We start from the raw sequence: 22924 nt of genomic DNA on the forward strand, positions 1-22924 counted from the left end.
ATTACGACGCCGGGTACGCCCGTCGGGTGCGCCGGCAACGATCCGACCACATTGTAAGACGCTGTACAAAAATATCCGCTTATAATAATTAGTAATAATAAATAGCGCGCCCGACGAGCTTAACGCCGGCTTTCAGCGATATGTCTTGATATGGTTCTGTGGGCCCGACGTTCGCCGATCCCCAACCCTTTCGCTGCAACGCGGCTGTGTTTAGCTGATCGGCGCTCGATGGAGCTGCCATCGTTCGGCGCCGTGTTCGCCCTCGCGACGGAGGTCGCTCGTGTATCGATCCTTTACGTACGTGATTCGACGAGTCGCGAGTTTGAATTCTCCAACGGATTCGGCGTCAGGTTCTGTGCGCGTCCGTTGTACGATCAGATGCTTCGGGTAATCGAGAGAGACGCGCGGCATCTTATCAGCGCGCCGGCGCCGCTGCGATGCTCCGCAACGAAAGGATTAGAATCGCGCAAACTGTGCGTTCCCGTTCCTCTGCTCTTGTCGTTCTAAAAACCGCCTAAAGATACGTTCTAACGCCCGAGCCAAAAGTTCTTTGGCGAATAAAGTTCCCCGCGCGCATGCGAGCTGTTGGATCGACGCGAATGCCCGCGTCGTCGGGAACAATGCCGAGAAATAATTCGCTGGAACAACGCTGGAACTTAGGGGAAGCTGGTCTTGGCTAGGAGTTTCCTTCGCGATATTATTTGCATAACATTTCGGATGCGTTCTTACGCTGCTTCGCCACGGTAGCAAAGACATATGCCGAACTTCTGACTCAGGTGATTATGCTAGTTCGCTAGTTTTACTTTCAAGTCTATTAACTTCTTTTCTTGCAACTTACTGCCGTTCACACACTTCCGTTCCCCCATTCAACGGAATAATCACAATCGTACGTTGTACTTGAAGTGAGCATACGCTTGTGAATTATTTTTTTGCACTCAAGCACAAGAAAGGACAATAAGATTTAATTGAAATTGAATATACAGAGATATGCCTCGTACGAATCCTAAGCTAAATGTAGGGCCTGCAGAGGATCGCATTCGGCGTATCTTTGATTTCCTCTCAACTTATCGATACGCGCTTACTGAAATTACTAAATTGTTCTGTTACAATCAACGATAAACCATACGTATCAAAGTACAATCAAGACATGAAAGCCGCATATTCTAGATCTAGGAGAAATCAATCAGAAAGCAATCTAAAGAACGGCGGTATATGCTCGGCAGTTTAGTATTGTTAACGACGTAACTTCTTAGAAAAAAACATTCAATGCGTATATGTATATATATATATATATGTATATAAGATATAGGTATATAATATATATCTTTTATGATCGTAATAATGCATAATAATATATATATATATATATTATATTATGCAACGTACATATATGTATATATATATATATATATATATGTATGTATATGTTAACAAATAAATTCTCTTAAATCTCATACGTTCACGATATGTATACGATCTTTAGTCGTTATAGCTTCGTCAAGCCTTAATTGGACTTAATTAATCAGTTTATCTTACAAGTAGATTTGGGCGTATAAATGATATGTGTATGTGTGTACGTGATACCGCCGCGCACCGTTGCTCGCACATTTGAAGGAGAATGTCTCCGCTCGCGAATCAAACAACCTACTCTATCGATTCTATGATATCTCCTGATGATTTTTTCTTTCAATATGCGCAATTTACAATCTACGAAATATGCCGCTAAAACAACAGAGGGGTTACTTTGCATTGAATATAATTTCTTCTCCCAAGCGTCCTACCGTTTAACGCTACACAGAACTTATTTTCACTCGTTCACAAATTCTCCGTGATGGGTCGTCGACGAAACAGGGTACCGAGTTACAAATTAAGACGAAACCAAGCGCGACAACGAAAGGACTAAAACATCCTCGACGAAATCGATAGCTTCGAGATCCTCTTCCGAAGAGTCAAGCTCGGCGCGCCATACAACGCGTACCGGTTGATATGCCACCACGCGGCATGTCTTACGATAATGCCTTAGGCTTAATTCTACATTATCCTTATTATACGTATCGAATAGCAAAACACATGTTACTTTCCACGTTAGCACTGTGATCAGCACTACGTCCCGTGAACGCCTCTTCTACGATCGATCTCTCGCGCTGCAGGCTCTCAACCTCCGCTGAGAAGCGCGTCTCTTCGCCCGATGCATCGTCGCTGACGCGTTCGCTGACAGTGCATCGAAGCGAAGCGCGCGCAACCTATTTTATTTTCGCACGTCGCGATCTTCCGGATGTGTGAACGCGAATCATTATTCATCGTGTGTTGAGAACGGAGGAAATAATATATATATATATATATATATATACCATATATCATGAGCGCGGGAGAAATTATGCATCCCCGGACCGCTCGCGTCTCGTGCATCGCGATTGTGACGGACACGTGCGTTGCATACGCTTCCTCTCGTGAGACGACGATGTAATTTGAGTTCACGCACGTGAACGTCGGCGACGAAGTAGCCCGCGAGTAAAGCTCGTAGAGCGGCTGCAACGAGACGTCCGAACAGCCGCGTTTGTGCTCCTACCGGCTTTAACAAGTGTCGGTTTCCTGTCGAGAGTATATTACGTGTCATCAGCAGTCGTTATCTCATTTCGTGCGATCGCGCCTTTGCAAATCTAGTTAAGTATTGTGGCGATCTCAAGATGTTAGCGAGTACTGCGCAGAGACAGTCCGGCAGAAAAGCCCACGAGAGGCTTCTCTCACGAGTGTCACCAACGAACGTGTCATTCACTTTTCATGTTCTTCCTGTACATGTGGTTCCTGACTTAACTGTCTCTCGTAGGTTTCTCCAGAGAAATTTTTTGCAGATATTACATATTTAATAATTCAACAGAGAAAGTCACATAATGCCGGTCTCCACGGTCGATAAAATTGCCGATTTTGCGACAAGTGCGCAGGATAATATACAACGAGATTGAAAAATCTCAGAAGATCGCGACGTGCGAGAGCGGGGCGGGAGAGGAGGCGCGAGCATCTCGGAATATCTGCCGACGATCTGCAGCATCCGTGTTCAACAGGAACGTATTGATATGTATATGACGAGCGAGCCGAAATCGCCCAGTGGCGGCTGACTTCCGGTCGCTCAAATCCGCTAATGAGTATACTACGTCTTGCGCCGAGAGCTTAACAGATAACCACGAAATAATTGGCAACGATGTTGATATGTAACGTTCCGGTGAAGAAAACTCGCGCGCTTTTCGCGCGAACGAGCACTCTTCGGTCCACCGGTCGATCGTGCGATCGACGCTCGATCCTGGTGGATTCTCTCAGACTCTATACTATCGAACTGCGCGAGTGAGCGACATTTTATTGCTGAATAACGATTGCATACGTACGATTGGGGATATGTTTGCTCTATTGCTGTTCTCGGTTAGATGGAAGTGGCTCCGATGAAAAACAGTTCACCGTATGGTCGGTCGCGATTATCATCGTCTCCGATTCGATCGTAGAGCATCTGAGAGTCCCATTAATAACAGTGATTTCATCAGCAGTAAATCCGCCGTCGCAGCAAGCGTGTGTGTGTGTGTGTGTGTGTGTGTGTGTGTGTGTGTGTGTGTGTGTGTGTGTGTGTGTGTGTGTGTGTGTGTATGTGTGTGTGCGCGCGCCACCTACACTCGTCGCTCGTCATTGCGCTTAGCGGCCGGCCGTGCTCTACGTCTGTGATTATCATTTCGACACGCGGCACAATAGAAAGGATCGCTTATGGTACGCTTTGTCGCGAGGCGACTTACCACGGTGATTAACTTTGTTCACTGACATGACTCATTATACTCGCGCGACTCGCATGTTCCACGGGCTCGATCGAAAATGCGGCGAATAAACCTATGTGTATCTATCTAGCTGTGCGGACGTTGAACCTTTTTAAGCGCATTTCGCCGCGGAAAGTAAGTGAATTCGCGTCGCTGAGTGTCGAGTGTGATTTCGCAAGACAGAGAGCGCGTCGTCTCAGAGAGATTCGGGATTGTTGTCGATTCGATTAAAATCCAAATATCACGGTGAACTGTCCGGCCAATAAAAGGCCAATAAAATACGCGATCGGGTGCGCGCGGGTGCTGCTGAAGATTAATCGAATCGAGTGATCTTCCGATGATCGAACTGCGTAAAGTAAATAAAGTAAATACCGCGGAAGCTTCCGCGGAAGGATTTAAAGCACTCGGTTGTCAAAAAGTCGATTGTCGCGATTACCACGCGTCACGTCTGATTGTCCATGCGCGGTCGCATCGCATGAACACGCGCGGCGCACGTCTGCACGAGAGAGAAAGCAACCGTCTACTGTACGCTGAAACGTACCTCTACGCGCACGAGACGGAAATCAGTTCCTGTACGTCTCCCGGCAAAAGAAGAAAAATCAAAAAAAGCAACCTCTCTCGAACGGCGGAGGAATCAATCAGTCATTCCTCGCCGTCGCGCCGAACAATAACAATTCGTTCAATGATGACGTTTCGCGCAACGATGCTCGAGGGCTTTTTCATATCAATTGGCGTCGAACGCCAAGATCTCCTACGAGCCTCAAGGCATTCGATCAATCGTGACGAACTGACATCACGATAACGCACCGACTTTTCGTGTCGTAGCTCTCCTCTGTCCTCTGTCTGTGTTTTGACGACAGGCCACGTTGCCGAGTTGCGCCGCGCAAGAGATGATACGCGTGACAGAGCCGCGTCGATCTCCGCAGAAGGAAGTCTGCTTCCACGTGGACGAGCGCGGTCTGTCGTACGTGGAATCGTGACGCGTCTCCGCTATCGCGTCACGATTACCTCGGGAAATAAATAGCGAAAGAAACATAGCGAGGCAATTTGCTTCTTCTCGGACAATCGCGAACTCTCTTTGTCAAAGTGACGAGCGGCGAGATTCGTCAAAGATTGGCCGCGTGGCCTGTCGTGGCGCTCTGTGAAAACGTTGACGCTGAGCGCGCGCATCCTTAAGCGTCTCGTCTCCGCGTTGAAACGAAAAGTCGATGGCGCACTCCTCCAATCGCGAACGTCGCGCTCCTCCCGCGGGATTACGCTAAAACGGCAGCGATGACTATCAGCGGTAGCGTCGCGTCAACGTACACCTTACACGCGACAGACGCCGACGAGATCCTCCCAGCATTCTTGCCCACACAGCCCATCCTCTCGAGCGGGATATTCTGCACGGAGTACTCGCGGTGTTCCGTGGCCATCATGCAGACCGTCCGCTTCTTCGACATCATTTCGTCGTCCTTGTCGCGCAGATTCCCGAGCCACACGGAGTACCACCGTAGCTCGCAGTTGCAAATCAGAGGGTTATCTGCGCGCATAGGGAAACGGAACGATAAGGAAATCAAATGAACGCCAAACGCGGCCAAACGGAAATTCGCGTAGGTCCGCTCTCGTTGGAACGTCGGCGCGCTCAGCGGCCAGTTAACGAACGCTTTCATTAGGCAACGATTATTTCATTCGGTCATTAGTTCCGCTATTTAACAGGAAGGACTTTTACGCGCTGAAGGAAATATATACGTATCAGCGACTTCTCTGCGATATATTTTGTTCGGCGTGAGCTTCGGCAGCGGGAATCTAACGGTGCGATCCGGATAGAGAAAATTAAGGGGATTATATATCGCGCGTTGTGTATGCGGAGAAAGTTACGTTAGTGTTGGCGTTAGGAGGCAGGGAGGAGATACGTTACCCGTTATATCGATATGGCGTAGAGTGTCGACGATGTTCTCTGTGACTTCTTCCGAGATGTGTGTGAGTTTATTGTTTTGCAAACTCAAGGTTTCTAGCGAATTGAGGTTCTCGAATACCAGGGGTGGGAGCACTTTAATCCTGAAAAAGTAGAGTAATTATGTTTACATTAATGCGCGATTCATCGATCGTTGCTGCCGAATGCTAGGAGGTGCGCCCCCATAGGTGCGCAAGACCGATCGATTTGTTTCAACGATTTCTCTACGGACGAAAGTCGCGCGGCGTTCACGAAGAAAGATGTATTACAGATTTTTCTGTAGATTGAGGAATGTGATGGAATCTCCGTAGCCCGTGAAAGCGTCCTCCGGAAGTATAGTGATGTTGTTCGATCGCAAGTCCAGGTGTCGTAAGCGATGCAAGCGTCGCAGAGCGTCGCTCGGTACCGAATGCAAATTATTATCTCCCAGTCGCAAATACTGCAGATTATCTGAAACGAGCGAGCGGGACAATTACGAGGAGGAACTCGCTGGAAATAATGCAGATAATTCGGGCGCATAAGGCGAATCGCACGCGACGCTATTAGAATTCCCTCGTTAAAATCTCTTGGTTATTAGTTCCTCGTGATATAAGTTGATCGATTCCGTCGCTTGACGGCACGAATAACGTAATTGATGAACATTCGTGCAAGGAATACGCATATCAAAAAGAGTGACGACAATCTAGATCACAGCAGACAGCTTCGTTACGTGAAGAACATTGATAATAACGCTCATAAGTTGCGACACACTCAGATGAGCTTCTCCAGGACGATTGTAGGCAGCCGTGATCGAATCAAGTTGCTCGCAAGAGCGGGAACCAATCGGGACAAAATTTACACAAGCGTGGGTCGGTCGAGTGCTCGATTCGAAAGCTTCAAGTGGAATCTTTAAGCACCGCGAGATAATATTTACGTGTAAACTGGGAAGCTTCGAGGGCCGATGGAAGATTTATTTAATTATCGTGACAATATATAAAGAACTTTCCGGAGTAATGACGGTTTCTTATTATTTACAATCAAATGTATAATTAATTTCGAGCCAATAATTCGCGGGAAAAATATAAAAGGGACGTTATTTTTGAAAGATAAAACATTTTATTGTTGTTTTATTAAAATAAAAAAAATATGGATGTTTAATTAACGTTTGTGTTTACAATAGCGTTCCCATGGCCTTATTTTATTGAAATTAACGACCTTTTATCAAATCGTCGACAGCACCGAAGCCGTTTGTTCACCCGAAAAACAATGCTTTGTCAAAATACCGTCTAGATAATTGTATTCATGTTCGCAACGGACGCAACGGAACACAGAGGGTAGTAAAGTGTCGTTCGTTCGTTTGTACCCGTACCCAAAGGAGCCGATTGCATCACCGGCAGGCAGTCGTGGCACGCGGTAAATTTAAATGCTAAGTAGCTGCGGTGCTCGCAACGATAAATAAAGCAGAACGTGATCTGCAAAAACCGCAAGAATTTCATGGTAAATTGAACACAAGGCCGTACGATTTCCGCGGCTGCGTCAAACCCGAGACACTTTGATGCACCGGAATACTTTGCCGACGTTGCGAAGAAGCTCGCGAATTATTACTTGGAAGATACATGTAAAGTATTATCAGTGAAATTTCTCGTGAGAGATCGCGTTGGACGTGTCTTCGAGTGTCCCATTTTCGGGAAGATGCCGAACAGGGGAAAAGAGAGAAAAGTAATATTGAAATAATTCAAGTGCAACTTCAGGGTAATTTGTGTATCCGTAGTCGACAGTTTTCAACAGCTGTATCTAATTGTGATTACACTCACCCTCAAGACCTATAAACGCATTGGGATCCACGTGGGTAATTTGATTTCCGTCGAGTTCCAAAGAGTTTAATTGCGTCAAGTGGGAGAATACACGCGCTGGGACCTCACGGAGGTGATTGTGCGCCAATCCTAATGAATCGAGTGCTTTCAATCCTGAAAGGGTGAAACGTTTTATCGATGAGCCCATTCCATCTAACTCTACGGAACGTCCGTTACGTACGCGTCCGTTAAAAGCATTTGTTATTTACATGTAGAGCGAGTAGATGTGTATGGGATTAAAGAATGTAGATTCGGTCGAAATCACACAATGATTCTGTAGGTAGGTAGGTAGGTAGGTAAACATCGAACAAGTCCAAATAATTTTGAATGCTTGAGTCAAGTGATATTAACGCAGCTTTTTTAAAAAGTGTATTTCAAGTACACGTAGCAGGATAGATTTTTGAGCCTCACCTGCGAAATCTCCTTCTTGTATGCTCGATATATGATTCTCTTGCATTTCTAATTTCTTCAGCAAATCTAACGAAGATAATGCCTGAGTTGGAATCCTCGTGAGCTCGTTTCCGCCTAAATTGAGTCTCTTGAGTTTCCGGCTAATATTAAAAAGAAAACAAAAGCGCGATGGTGAGGAGCATCCTTAGAATTAGATTAAAACATCGGGAGGTCTGCTTTAAGTTCAACACGTTGAGACTTTGAGGCAATCAAGAATGTTAACGGACCCCGCCAGGTCACGAGATGCAATTTATCAAACGAACTATTAGCCGTGCAAATGAACAAACTTTGCGAGCCTCGAGTCCTTGTGGTCGCGCAAAAATCGAACGTTTCAACTCCGTCCCGAATTTTCTCTTTGATCTTTAGCCGGTGGGAGCGACTTACTTGTCGAGTCCTTGGAACGCATCTGCCTCTATGTTAGTGATCTTGTTCTCGTAAAGAGTGAGAATTTCGAGTGTGTCGAGACCTTCGAAAGCCTTGCCGTGGATGGCTGTGATTTTATTACGATTCAAATTCAAAATCAGAAGATGGTGGAGGTCTCGTAATGCGAAGGATGGGACGGAAGTCAGTGAATTTTGGGAGAGATCCAGCTGTGTCAATTCCGTTCCTGCAAGGAAGTGAATTATTCAATTCTAGCGGTTGTTATGCTTACATCCGCGATCGTGTATACATGACTTTCAGTAAGTTCAGCCGACTGACATTGTTCGAGGAGATTTCTCGAATTTCATTGAGTAACTTCGAATATGTATCCTACATTGACGAAATTACATCCTGTGATGTCGTCGTGTCTGTTCCGGCAGCTGACGCTACTCTTAAGCATAAATTTGCGTATTAAGTATGCGTTTCTTGTGTCCTGGTAGAATTTAGATTATCGTGACGCGCCGTGTCGATTAATCTCTGTGAAGCATGCAGCTACGTGAATATTATCTTACACAACGGTAACGAAAGTCGCAGTATCTTATTGAAGTGAGCGAGAATGAACGTAATTTCGAAATTCAACAAAGCTGTTTCGCATCGCGTGACGACGTTTACCGCATCAGTTAATGGCACGGTGCTTCGAATCCGTCTTGCTGCTTTGCTTACAATCAGCCAAGCCGCCGTAAAACGCGACGGGAGCTCCAAGCTCCAAGTAGGAAAATAACATTTTCCATGTGTAATGTCCTTTCGACGCTGCGAGTTAATGCGACCGAGCGATGTCTCGTCGAGATGGCTCGTAGAGCTGCATTCTCATTAAGGTTTTCTCCAGTGCGGGGCAACCACGCGACGCGTTTATCTCCACGTATCTTGAATACGGCAGGTGTAAAAAGAACGTATTTTCCAGTCCCTTACAGTAATTTATTCCGAATCTGCGTGGCCGCAAAGGCGGCGTCGCGGCTCTAAAGCTCCGGGGCTTCGTAAGAGATTTAAAGCCGGGTTAAATTTGCAGTCGACTTTAACGCGGACCTCGCGTGACAGACTGAGTGCTTCAATGTTGGCTTTAATATAAAAACTGATCCTAAATCTTCCATGAAAATCTTTTGACGCCAGAAGACAGCTGCTGTTCTGCGCCGTAAAAAATGTTACCACGCGGCCGCGCCGCGCATGAGGTGGCAGCGTGAGATGTTTTCTTTTTTCTTCTCTTTTTACCGCGCCGCAGAGGCAACGCGAGCTTTGAAATTATGGGCTTGAATGGGGCGGCGTTGATATGCGCGCGGGTTCAATCACCGGGAGAATCCGCGTTTTTCTATTTGCGCTGCTATTGTAAACTCCGGAGTGTAACTCCATTCGGAATATGCGCGCCGCGCCGCGCCGCGGTCATTGTCAGACTACTTGGAAAACCGCGATTCTTTCGCGTTGGGCGAACAGTCGCTCATTATTACACGCATTAATCTTGCATTCAACAATCTTTCGGCGCAACAATGTGGGCGCTTATGAGCTAATTGGATCAGAGCTGCGAATTTTATTCGCTTGATCAATGAAGCACAAATTAGATGCGAGTTACCGCGCGTTCAGTAAAATTCTCATCTCTTTCTCCCGAAGAAACAGAATATATCTATGAAAAACAGCATACATCGCGTCTCTCGATCCCCCATCTCGATCCTCCAAGTATTATCCATACACTTACCGAGGGAACTAAGAGAGGATTCCTCGAGCACCGCGAGGCTGCTGTTGTGAATAGTGAGGTGGTGTATGTTGAGCCCGAGGAACACGTATCCCTGCAGCTTGGGCAGGTTATTGTGCCTAAGCCTAAGGTAGAATATCACGGCGTTCGACTTTCCCTTGAGCACGGTCATGGCCTTGGAGATATGTGACATGTCAGTGGTCTCGCACACGATATCCAGGCCGGCCTTCTTCACGCTGCAGAAACAGGGCGAGATCTCGGTGGGGGTTGGGCAGAGCTGCGATGTTTGCGCCGAGCTGGTCGCCAGCACTAGGCAGAGCAACCACACCGACCGCCACACAACCAGCAGACCGTGCTCCCTCATTTTTCGTGCGGCTCCACACTTCGTCCCCCGCGACTTCGTCACAACGCTCGACCCTCCCGTACCTTTCGTTCGCCCTCCGCCGTACCGCCTGTCCTCCTGGCGCACACCACTCTCGCTTTCTGTCGGCCGCACGCCTCTCGCGCCGTCTCCGTTCCTGTAGCTGCAGCCTGCTACTTAGCCTCCGCTCTTCTCATATCCATTGTTCGCTCTGCCACGGTGTACCAGTACACCGAGTCTGCAAGCAAACGGCACTCGATAAGTTTCTCTCGCGGGGAGCTGCGGAACGCGCAGTTAGTCGGGTTAGTCGGGAGAACGCGGGACGCGGGTCCGACAGGAATATACCTTAGTGGTGTCGGGTAACTTTTTATTCAACAATAGCTGTGAGAAAATGTAGCGTCTGCCCCATTCCCACTCGGACGCGCTCGTCGCGACATTTTTTTTACATTTTTGCTTGTAACGCCGAAAAATACGCTACGCTACGCGCGCATCTGTTATCGGTTTTATTATAAATCTCATCTTGTTTTACGGCGGAAATTAAAGTACGAAACATATTAAATCACAAGCGATTTATCTCGTGTCGTATAACCTCCTTTTTTAACGAACAATTCGAAACATTCGTTAGTATTCGCAGTTGCCGAAAAATGCCGTCGCTCCATTGTCACGGACAAGATAGGATAATATTCAATTGCCTTCGATTTGTGTTATTGATTCAATAACCACGCAGTTTGCCATTCGCGAAAACGGTGAATGGCGATTTGTTTCGGAATTATTGTTTGCGCGAAATTACAACGTGCTTTAATATGTTTCAGGTAACAGCAGCGTGCGTGCACGGCTGGCTTTTTCGATTGTATCCCGCGGCGCACTAAAAACTTGTAATGTAGAGGTATTCGTGCACTCGCGTAATAGTCGACTTGTCGATAGCACTACGGCATTCGCGCGAAGCTGTTGCTTGCACGTTAATACTGCAGTAACATTAAATTTCAGTACTCATCAGTGCAGTTATGTGTAACGTTACAACGGCCAGCGTTCGTATCTTCGTAAAAACACTTCTAAAATCCGCGCTGCGTGTAAAGAAACCCAAGCGATTACACTCACACTCCACTCGCGTACGAACGTTTGCCAATTAACACTTTATTCGCTGCTCGCGAAATTTGGAGCACAGCTGTAAATGGGTTCCTAGTCGGTAAAACGTTAATACATGCACATCATTTACGAAAATATACGGGGTAATGAGGAAAATATGTCCCCCGATAAATTCGAGATCAATTCCTCGTCAATCGATAATTCAACGCGGCGTTCTCATTGCGGAAAAACATTTCGCGTCATAATTAAAAGACCTAAATATATATATATATATATAAACAGCTAATTATACAAGTACATCACTTTCTGATCGAATCCGTGTGTATATATGTGACCTTCGGGAAAACGAACAGCGCTTTCCAAAACTTGACGGTCTGATATTCGCCAACGGGGAATCGACTCCGGATTGGATCAAAGGTCGCGACCTCGGTGCATCTTCGCGAAGCTGTCGTGCCTTTTACTCGGCAATAGACACGTAGTTCACGACGACGCTGTAGCGCGCACAGTTGCACAACTGCGCTGTCAGCGATGTTAAACCTACCGAGGCATGCGGCGGACATATGATATCTTCTTCTAGCGCGTAAAACACTCAACGGAAGACGTAAAATAGAGTGACGACGTGTGCTCGCGGACGCACTAGGCATCGCTTATGTCACTGCGTGCGCGATAGTCGGATTAATAGCGTGATCATAAACGCGCAACATCGTTTCTTGTTGAATCATCTCGCATGTTGTCGCTCGTTACGCAACGAGTAATCAACAGCAGAACGATAACAAAGTAGAGAAACGCAGTTGCACTCGCAAATTTCTCGTACAGGATTTCTCGTAGAATCCTATAACCGGGTAGGTAATCACCACGTCGCTCGCGTCGCGAGTCAGAGATCCATCGATTTTCACTTCATTCGCACACAATGCACACAAGGCACTATCGGCGGACGACGAGCGCCGTCGTCTCGTCAATTGTATCACGAGAGAGATCTTCGAGGCACAACTGCGAAGTAACGGCGATATCACGCAATGACAAATACGTCATTATCAATTTCCCGCAGCTCTCGCGATCCCATATTTTCTCCAGCGTAAACACCTCTTCTCGTCCGCGCTCCTCTATTCGCCTCACCTACGCACGGCCTACGTTCGGCAAAATCGTCACGACGCGCTTCCGCTTTCACCCACAAAGTAATCATTCACTGCCTGCTCAGTTTGATAGTAATATCCGCGCTCGCGCGCGCGTTGCCTATCCGGCTCAATTGCGCCGCGAGTATCACGCTGGTGATGGTGTCACCGTGTCATCGTCGATGCACCTATCCGGATAACGATATCGATGGATAGGATACCAGTGCGTTAGACTCGTTAGTCCTCCATCCGATCCTCGTCAGTCTGTCCCGGAAGATACGCGAGGACGCGACGGCCGAAGGAGAAACGCTATTCCGCGCGCTCGGTCGCCCCTTCGATTCGCCGCCGGAAGCGCGAAGGCACGGCCCGGAAGTCGATAAATTCGGGAAAACGCGACGGCCGCACGGCCGCACGGAGCGATGGAACCGACGGCGCCGATAGCGGGACTGCTACTAAGATAGTCTCGACTAACGAGATGCGAAGGCGGCACAGTTCGCGCCGTGTTCTGCGACTGCGTTGCCGGTGACCTGGGTGTCCGTCGGCGTCATTATTATTACGCAGCTAATAGACCGCTTCCGGCATTAGAATCATGGGATTCGGGGACGACGCTGGCGGGAACATATCGGCCAGCATCTCATTTCTGCATGCTTCTACAATACGATACTGACTCGCCTGCGACGCGGATCTGTGCGTTTGAAGGGCTCGCGGTTGTCCGAGGAGACGAAGGAAATAGAGCAATCTGTTGGACTAAAGCGGGAGGGGGTGAGACGGGAGAGGAAGGGACTTTCTATCTTGACTCGCAAGTTTTCCCGCATCGCGCCCGTCATGTCTCGTTAATGCTTTTTCCTTCACCTCTTCGTGGCACACGTTGGCGCACGGCGAGAGATGGTTTAGCGCGACCGTTTTGAATTTCCAAGCGGAAATTTTCTCAAAGTGCCGACATTGAAGATTAAAATGCAGAAAGGTACGCATACGTAACAGTCGCTTCTTTATGTTCTTTCCGTATTTTGACGGCAAGGCAACGAGTCATCCTCAAGATTACTTTGAGTGAATAATGATGTTAATTCCGTTAGTAACATTCAGGATAGTAACGTTCAGGACATAATAAATACCGAAGCAACATAGCTGCTCGAAGGAGGATAACGCGAATTAATTTGTATCTATACGAGATGTTGCTTACGAATTCTTTATGCTTGTGCTAATTTATGCTTGACCTATTTTACGTATAAAGATCAACTTGAAGTGCTATTTTTTATTTATTTAACGACAGCGACTGGCTACGACTGGCTACACAATTCATACTCGTGTGGAGTATGAAATTTGAATACTTATATTTGAACGAAATGAATGATTTAATGTATTTGACCCGACAGACTATATACTCAATGTAATAATACATCTTTCACGCATATTATTTTAACAGAGGAACACATCACTTCGCGTACAAAACTCTGATGATAAAATTATGACGCGATATAATTCGCATGGACGTTTCCAAATTAACGATAAAATTGAAATCCATTGCTTCCTTCAAATATGTATTCACAAATTTTCCATGTATTTCTCAAAATATTATGTACTTTCAAAATTAATAATAACAGTGAGAATAAGATTATCGCTTGATATCCGTTTTCTATAAACTATCCATTTTTAATCAATGATCTGCGTTAAGTTACGACACAATTTCGAAACAAACAGTCTGTCTTAAAAATTAGAAAGAAGGGAAAGAGCAGAGAGAGAGAGAGAGAGAGAGAGAGAGAGAGAGAGAGAGAGAGAGAGAGAGAGATAAGAATGCATTATTATGCATTCCACACGTAGGCCTCACTCTCTAGAAACTAAGACGCCGGATATCGTCCGACCGCTAATTGAGTTCGGTAGCGAGTTGCGTTCGCGGAGAGGAAGATTCAATTGAGAAAGTATTAAGAGCTTTCAGCTTCCGCAACGCTGATTTCTTCCGCGAGTAAAGCCCCTACACGATACCCCTCGCGAATTTCGCTTCTGCCTAACGCAATGAGCGTAAAATTTCAAAAGTTAACGCGCTCCGCCGGCCGAAATTGAATCTAGATATCTTTAATTCATACAGTGCGGCGTCATCGCCTTCGTCGGAACGAAAGTTTGCCGGTGTATTTTCGTCTCGCTCGAGATGACGGGGAAATTAGCGTGGTGACAAAATGACAAATCCTCTTCTCTTCTTCTTTCGCGTTTTTTACCGACAATTAATTATTATCGCCTAGATACACGGACGAAACGCTCTTTCAATGGCTATCTTGCGCGAATTACGCATGCAGCCGCGATAAATTTTCGACGATAATGCGGACGCGAGAATGATAATTAACGGGTCGAATGTTTCGACGGAGTATGCGAGTGTTTTTCGTTAAACGCACGATGTCACCCGAATCGATTTGTCTTTGCTCGCTCAACAATGGGTCCAGTTTTGTGCGCGCGCGATGCTTGACGTAGAATAAATTGTACAATTTTGCGAGAGGGACGAGAAAGTGTGAGGGAGGGAGAAGAACACTCTATTAAATTGAGTGACGTCGACACTTCGATAACGCGGTTCGACTACGCTCTACAGCAGCTACACTTTTCTTCATTTTCCGCGTCGGTGCGTTCGAGCGAGCGACTGACTTTCATTCCGTGAGGACTGAAGGAAAGAGAGAGGCGCTGCGCGAAATTCAATTTCGAGTTGGGGAAACGCGTGTGTGTACGTCATGCCGAAAAAGAGGGCACTCGATCTTGCGTATCGATGCTCTTCGATACAGTGCTACGATAGCAAGGCTTTAATAATAAAATTCATGCTTCACTGATAGAACACAAAGTGTCCTCGTGATGCGGTTCATGCGCGGATCACGCACTTACAATTTCATCACATCGTCGAATTATCTAATCGCAATAGTTGACCTATGTCTGTGTTATTTTGTCGGCGATTCACAGCGGATGCCCCGCTTTCGGCTTAACTGCAGTAACCGGATTTGCGTTCTAAACCCTCGGGTGTTTTTAACGGATTACGGAGCTCGTGAGTATCAAACGTGTAATGCGCGCGACGTGTCCGAAAATCTTTCTACTGCACTAATGCAGAAATGAATAAAAATGAGCTACAGCTTTGCGATTCAAATCAGATTTGTTGCTCTTATCCGGATTTCCCACTTTTTCCCTCTTGCCATTTCCCATTTCCAAATGGATCCCAAATATATCTGCGCGCGCACACACACACACATACACGTTACGAACATAGCGCGGCTGAAAACAAAGGATCTATTAAGTTGCACATGATTACGCAGCGTTTCTCCGCGGCTTCGAGCCAACTTTACGTACGTCACGTTTCACGATTATATTTGCGATTTCGTCACATTATCTCGCAGCGATCCGTGACTCGCGTGATTACGAGAGCGCTGTCGGTTGAGGCAGCGACGATTCGGAGCACTCGCGTCGAGTTCTCGGCTTCAGAAATCCTTAGCATGCTTCAGCGTTAAATATATATCACGAGCTTATTACGCTTTATTAGCATACGTTACGCTTGATTAGCATGTGTCGTTGGATGCACCCACGCGTTCGCGTAGCAGCGAATTGATAACGGACGACGTCGCGTGGCGACTTTAATATGCATCATAATCGATGAGATCGAGAGTCGCGCGTTCGGAATATCGGGGCGACGCGATGCGCGTCAAAAGCAGAGAGAGAGAGAGAGAGAGAGAGAGAGAGAGAGAGAGAGAGAGAGCGCAGACTGCATTTTATAGTGAATTCCACTTTATAGTAAAGCGCACTGTGGAACTTTAATATAGATGGCTAATAAAAGCAGATATTCATAGCTCGCTCGGGCACAATGCAAGCTCTTCCCTTTAGATTGAAGTGATCGGGACGCTCAGGAATTATTGACTTGATTTGGACATGGTAATGTTAAAACGGTGTCGAAGAGCCGAAATCGATGAATAAAGTGATGGAACTATTCGGCCTTTAATAATTGCCGTCGTTTAAACATCTCTATCTATTATAGGCGATACGCTCGAATTCGCAGAGTTCGTCTCGCATCGGCAGTAATGGAAAATCGATTTGATAATTACGAAACTGGACCAAATACGCATTTATGCGTTTTGAATAATTGGCGCGCCGGCGCAGTCGGACGGAATAGCACGTCATTAGGACATTAATCACGACTGGGTAATAATCTCAAATGATTTCATCTCCAAGGAGAGCTGTTTCGCGCTTAGCGAGTGGATCCGAACGTCAGAACGCCAGACCTGATTGGATATTTGCATAAATCTTTTATGCATGCCGCGTAGGCTTTAAGTCGCGACACCGCGCGGGGGAAGCGCGTCGCGCACTCGCGCGAGTGTTTCTTGCTCGCGAAGTCATTCCCAGGATTGCCCGTTACGTCCGTTGCGTCCCGGTCATGAAACACGAAGGACAGCTGTGCGTGCGGTACTCCCCGCGGGAGTATTTCCTTAAACGACGGAAATCGTGGAAAGTTCGATGCGCTGCTGCCTGTGGTTGTGTGCGATCTGTACAAACGAGGTTTCGTTCACAATTGAGTCTGGCCGTCGCTCGTCCCTCGCGGCAGAATAGAAAGAAACCTCGATAAGCCCGACCACGTTAGCCGTGTGTGCAATTGATAAAAAAGACGCTCGTGAACGACGTTAAGCCAACAAAGCGAAGTCGGCGAAGCCGTTAAATCGTCGGCTTTTCGTGCACACTGCGCGCCGTCCGGGCTGGAATTACCTGAACGACCCGAAAAAAGGTCGCCCTCTTCCCCATCTAAGAAGATTACACGAGGGATTATGATCCGTACGGAACTTCCCGTCGCTGAATACACACGGGAAATACGTTATTCACACAGCCCTGCGCTGCCCTGCGCATGGGTCTCGTCTCGCTGTTTCGGTCGTTTCTAGCCCTAATTAACCCGATTTATCATGAGATTAACGGGCCCCCGAAGATTACGGGTCCGCGAGATTCGCGCGCGCGCGCGCGCGCGCATCCGGCCGAGCTTGCGATGCATTTCAATCTCGCGCGCCCGCTCCCCCTGCGAGGCTGATCGAAGCTCGCGATCTGTGAAACAATCGTTGCGCCATCTCGTGCATCCCGAAGAGTCGCGGAACGTGGGTATGTGGGTGCGTTTATAGGAAGCGATGAGATAGCGCGAGCGTTGCTTTTCCTCCGATTTCCCCCGGAACGCCGGGTATTAATGTGCACGCGCTCGCGTGCGGCGGATATCGGAAAAATATCAACTCTAGCCGCACCGACGCATCCTTCGCTCTCTACGCTCCGGTGGATACGTTTCCATCAGTTGCATTTTCGTGCAATAGCATGTGCTCCGCAATAACGGCGAAAGATTGGACCGATTGATATCCGGCCGATATTCTCATGGCGTTGTGCAGGAATTAGGTTGATAAAGAGAAACGGAAGCGGCGCAGCTGCATCTCGTGATTAACGTACAATCCGGAAGCCGTTAGCCGCCGCGGCAGAATCGGACGTTTCCGTGAGGTCGAATGCACCGGCGGCGGCGGCGCGCATCTCCCGCGGAACGCGGAAATGCGAATGCCGAATGCACTTCTCGCTTCGCGGCGTCCGAATGCGGCACCATGCGAGGCTGAACTCTCTCCCCCCTCCCCATCCCTTCTCTTCCCCTCCATGCACGGCAACGATCCGCGAGTAGCAGAATCGCTGCGCACGTGATCCACTTTTAATACCACTTGCCCGACTGATATTCACTGACTGATATTCATCTTTCAACCTCGCGACAACATGGACGAGACGTGACAAGCTCTCTAAACAAATATTTGGTCCCGGAGTGAAAAAGTAACGGGTTTACACTGCGTTGCGTCAACTTCGACAATTCTAATGAAATTTTATGTAATACAAACGTTACATGCGCCGCCGGCAGCGTTTTATACCTCCATCTCGTAAATCCCGAGGTCGTGTATCTCCAAATGTTTTGAAAGCAAAGAAAAATATTATACGGATATTCTCTGGGTGTGTGGGAAAATGAACTAATTTATGATATTCGATAATATTTCCGGAGAGAGAAAGAGAGAGGGAATCGTGACCTTTCTTGTGTATCACTTTCCGTGTGATAAAAGAATAGTGCAAATGGAAAAGGGAAAAGAGAGAAAAAAGGGAGAAAAGGAAGAAGAAAGTAACATAATAGATTAATTTAACAATTTTTGCAGCGATGCGAGAGAAGAAATGCTTTCGATCTAGCGTACTTTGTTACCCGGCTAACGCCGGGACGAAAATAGCATCTCTTTAACATAATAAAATAGAGTCCCTTTAACATAAAATCGTCATGTCATGAATGTTTAATAAATTCGTACTGACGTCGCGACGTGCATTTTAACATAAAAATACGTAGCGACGCTCCGTCAACAACCTGACAAATGGTCGATGGACGTCTGGAGGCAGGAAGGAAGAACACGGCGCACGAGAACCCGCGACAAATCGTCTCCGACGAAGAAGGCGTTCTTTCTTTGGCGACGTACCTGCTATAATAGCTGGATAAGTTCTAAGGCGGGTCGACAGACATGGAATACGTCCGTGTCAGGTTGTTCGCCCGCGGCAAATAGATCTGGCATAATGAAGTACTCCCAGTTTCGACTAATGGTGTACCATTAGTCGAGACGCGGGTGGCGTTCGTAAGAGGATTTCGCATTCAAATACTAAAATAAAAAAGAGAAAGAGGAATGATCACGCGATGTTCCTCGTTTGTTCGCAGCTTGATCGTGTGAACCGTCGAATGACTCGCCATGTTTCCGAATATCCAATCTGTCGTCTGCACAAAGACGCCGTGATTTGTCGATGTTATTTTCGTCTTGAAGTTTGGATGTTTTGCGTCTTTGAAACGTACATATAATTTAATTCACGTACTTGTAATTAATCATCTTTTCATCCCCTTTCTCGTTTCCGTTACTAACGTGTATCAATAATCAAGTTTAACTCTTGATTTTTCAACAAGACTCATTAGGCCCAATTTCAGTTGTGACTTTCTTTTTCAAGCAATCCTATTTGCAAACACCGATTTCTTGTGGATCTTTCAAAAGGCAGCAAAGAGAAAATGTGCTTGTTTCTTTTGACAGGGAAATTTAATACTTTAATATCATGATAATACAAACCGAGAGTTAAATGATTATATTTTGTCGACTTTTTTCCCTCCCTCTCTTTTTTCATCTAAATGTTTATCTATCTATCTCTATCTCTTTTTTTCAAATATTCATTGACTCTGCCAGCACCTGTGCCGTGTAGCGTCGATTATTGCGGCACGTTTTGATCGACATTCTGTACTTTTCATTCTTATTCATAGTATGTCCCCCTGGTTAATCATTGGATTTCGACTTTTTCGACAGAATAAAATTAACAAGAAAACGCGTACGCGCCGTTTTCCAATTATCACTGTTCTACAAAATATGTATTTTCTGTTTGGCCGCTTCATCGTTGACCCATTTCACTTACTCGTATTTCGTTCCGTTTCCATAGCGGGCTTTGTGAACTATCAGAAAGAAATTGCGTCGAATACGTTAGCTTTGGCAAAGTTACGAATCAGTGTAACTCTATTTTCCGCAAAAGCTGCGAAGAACACAAACGTTTTTCAAAGAGAAGCAGAGGCGACTCTTTTTATTTTCGAACGGATATGACACCCGCTTCTATATAACGTAGCGATATGCGCACGCACTTGTTCTTTAATAAATCACTACGTTACGCTTCAATTTTCCAATACAAATAGCTGGGCACCGGATCGTTAACGCGTAAAATAAAAAGACTTTATCGGAAATAACATTATCAGATACACGAAAATTCGGTCAACATTTGCCGACATATTGCCGCGTGTACACGATATTTCCATTCCATTATGAAAACAGCGCAACTGCGCATCATTCCGCCGCGAAAAACTAATTTTTGCGTAAATCGTACGCGGCCGCAGACGGCTTCCGGCTTTTCCACATTGGGCCGTAAAACGGAAAAAGAAAAAAAAAGAAAAAGATTGATTCGTCGGTATGCGCGATATGCAAATTCGCGCACGTACGAATAATTAGTCTTCCTCTCTCCTGCGAGGGACGGCCTTTTTTTCCTCATGTGCCCACCGGCGCGTTTGCCATCCGACGGCATTTCACACGTCAATCGTTGCGGACATTCGAGATTGAGCCATCGCGTCGTGCGATCGCGAGACACGTAGGCAAATGTGAAACATGCCGTGCAACGGCGAGTGTTGCACCGAGAGGAGAGGAGAGGAGAGAGACAGAGAGAGAGAGAGAGAGAGAGAGAAAGAGTGGGTATGCATATTTGCCGTATATATGTGCGTCGCAACACGGGCGAATGCGTCGAGTAAGGATGCGTCGCGACGTTGGGGGTTGGTTCCACAGCCTGCAGAGTACGGCATTCGTTAGCGTCGATATAACGGCTGAGTGATCTAATGAACCATGCGTGCGCCCAACAGCGGACTCCTAATTAGACCTGGTTCGTGTGCCATGGCATTGTCCTGTCGCGCGTATTAATAAACGGCACAATGGCACACATCCGTCACGGCTGCGTTAATACGGCCTCTGTTAATAATTTCGATAATTGTAAATGTGATTTTTAGACGTGACAATTGAGCATTAATAAAGGAGAAATCGTTAATGAGGGGACGCGTTAATAATGGGTGAGATTCGTGTGATTTTAGGTGGAAAATCGATGAGCAGAGTCAAATGTTATTTGTTGGTTTGGTAATTGCACGATATATTCAACAGATGCAATGCGCGTCGAACGATCGGATCGGAATGATTCTGTGAAACATTTCGTAGGGTAAATATTTTCTGGTAATTATTGTATGTGCTATGTTAAAAGCACGCATGCGGTAATTATTTGTGCACATATACGAGTGATTTCATTTCGTCATGAAACCAAGTCCCCAACTCTTGTCGCTGATTTTTCTCTCCCCAGTCTCGTTCTGATAAATTTGTTAGAGCACTGCAAAATTCCGCGGTGAAGTTATCTTGTGATTTTAAAGTCGAATAAAATGGTTGCGCGAGACAGCTTGTATAATATAAATTAAATTTAATACAAATTATATATATATATTACACTAGTTCCGCGGATAGCGGAAATCATGGCGAACTCTATACATAACTGTGATATACAGATATACATACATACCTATGATAAAGTTTAATGAATAAATTATGCATACTAAGACGTTATCAACGTTAAATTATAATAATAACATAAAACCGGGCATAATTGAAGCCGCGAAAACTGAATTTGTACGTTTTATCATACTCTGTAACAAGCTAAATTTAAATTTGGTAAATTCAGTATTCGGCATGTTACAAAGAAGAATGATGTTGCATTTTGTACATTTATATCTCGAAGAGTTTTACATTTTACTAAAATTTTTCAAAGGTGGATCTCTGGAAATAGGTCGCTTGGAAAATACGAAAAATGAAACTAAAATTAGTTATATATAATTTTCTTCAAAATTATCCGAAGATACAAAATACACGTACGTTATTATATTAACGTAATTTTTAGCATAGTATAGTTCAAAGTTGACCTATTAGTGAATGTTAAAAATAGAGGTTGTTTATCTTTTACTATGTGTAGGAAATGTGCGAAAAGGATAATATATATAGAATGAGTGTGAGAGAGAGAGAGAGAGAGAGAGAGAGAGAGAGAGAGAGAGAGAGAGAGAGCAAATATAATACATTTTAATTATAAATATAACTGTAATATTTTCATGAAAGAAACTTTTTGTGGCACAGGATATTAAATAGGGCACTTTAATATTATCGCTTGTTCTACAAGAAATATGATGAAAGAATTTATATAAATAACGCGGCACATCATTAGACTCGGTCGCATTGAGATCAGGCTCTCTTCATCCTACTACATCCTACTCACTTCGTCCTTGACAAAGTGATCCCTTGTTCGTCTCTCGGCAGGTATAATAAACCTTAGGATCCGATTACCGCGCATTATTAGTTCGCGCATTACGCGTCCGGAATCGATACTCTCCGTGAATCTTCTCACCGCGCCATCGCGGCGCCATCTCTTCGATCGACGAAATCGCGATGAAATTAAAACGTTTATTTAAAGTTTTGCCCTACGTCGCGGTACGCGGTAAAAATTCCGGAAGTAGGGTGAAGGAGCGTGGTGAAAAAGGGTGCGCACGGCGCGCGAGGTGGAAGAGAGAGAGAGAGTGTGAGAGAGAGAGAGAGAGAGGGGGAGGGGGAGAGGCAGTGAGAGACAGAGCGACAGAATACAAGAAGATAACAGAGAAAGGGAGGCA

The 22924-nt window shown here is 46.0% G+C and overlaps 1 protein-coding gene across 8 annotated transcripts in view; it reads right to left on the bottom strand.

Moving 5' to 3' along the window:
• Positions 1-1570: 1570 nt before the first annotated feature.
• Positions 1571-22924, bottom strand: part of LOC105184995 (leucine-rich repeat-containing protein let-4) — a 102914-nt gene continuing 81560 nt past the window's right edge. For 3 of the 8 annotated variants that reach the window (XM_011144168.3, XM_019842236.2, XM_025302044.1), the window contains 7 exons: positions 10117-10712; positions 8397-8619; positions 7974-8113; positions 7524-7676; positions 6000-6180; positions 5695-5834; positions 1571-5316 (listed from right to left, as the gene is read on the bottom strand). In XM_011144168.3, coding sequence (XP_011142470.1) covers positions 5048-5316; positions 5695-5834; positions 6000-6180; positions 7524-7676; positions 7974-8113; positions 8397-8619; positions 10117-10477 — 1467 coding nt within the window. In that variant the 5' untranslated portion in view covers positions 10478-10712 and the 3' untranslated portion in view covers positions 1571-5047. The other 5 variants (XM_011144171.3, XM_011144169.3, XM_011144170.3 and 2 more) reach the window with 5 other exon arrangements.

Source organism: Harpegnathos saltator, unplaced genomic scaffold (assembly GCF_003227715.2).
Source record: "Harpegnathos saltator strain DR-91 unplaced genomic scaffold, Hsal_v8.6 scaffold467, whole genome shotgun sequence".
NCBI classification, from domain to species: Eukaryota; Metazoa; Arthropoda; class Insecta; order Hymenoptera; family Formicidae; genus Harpegnathos; species Harpegnathos saltator.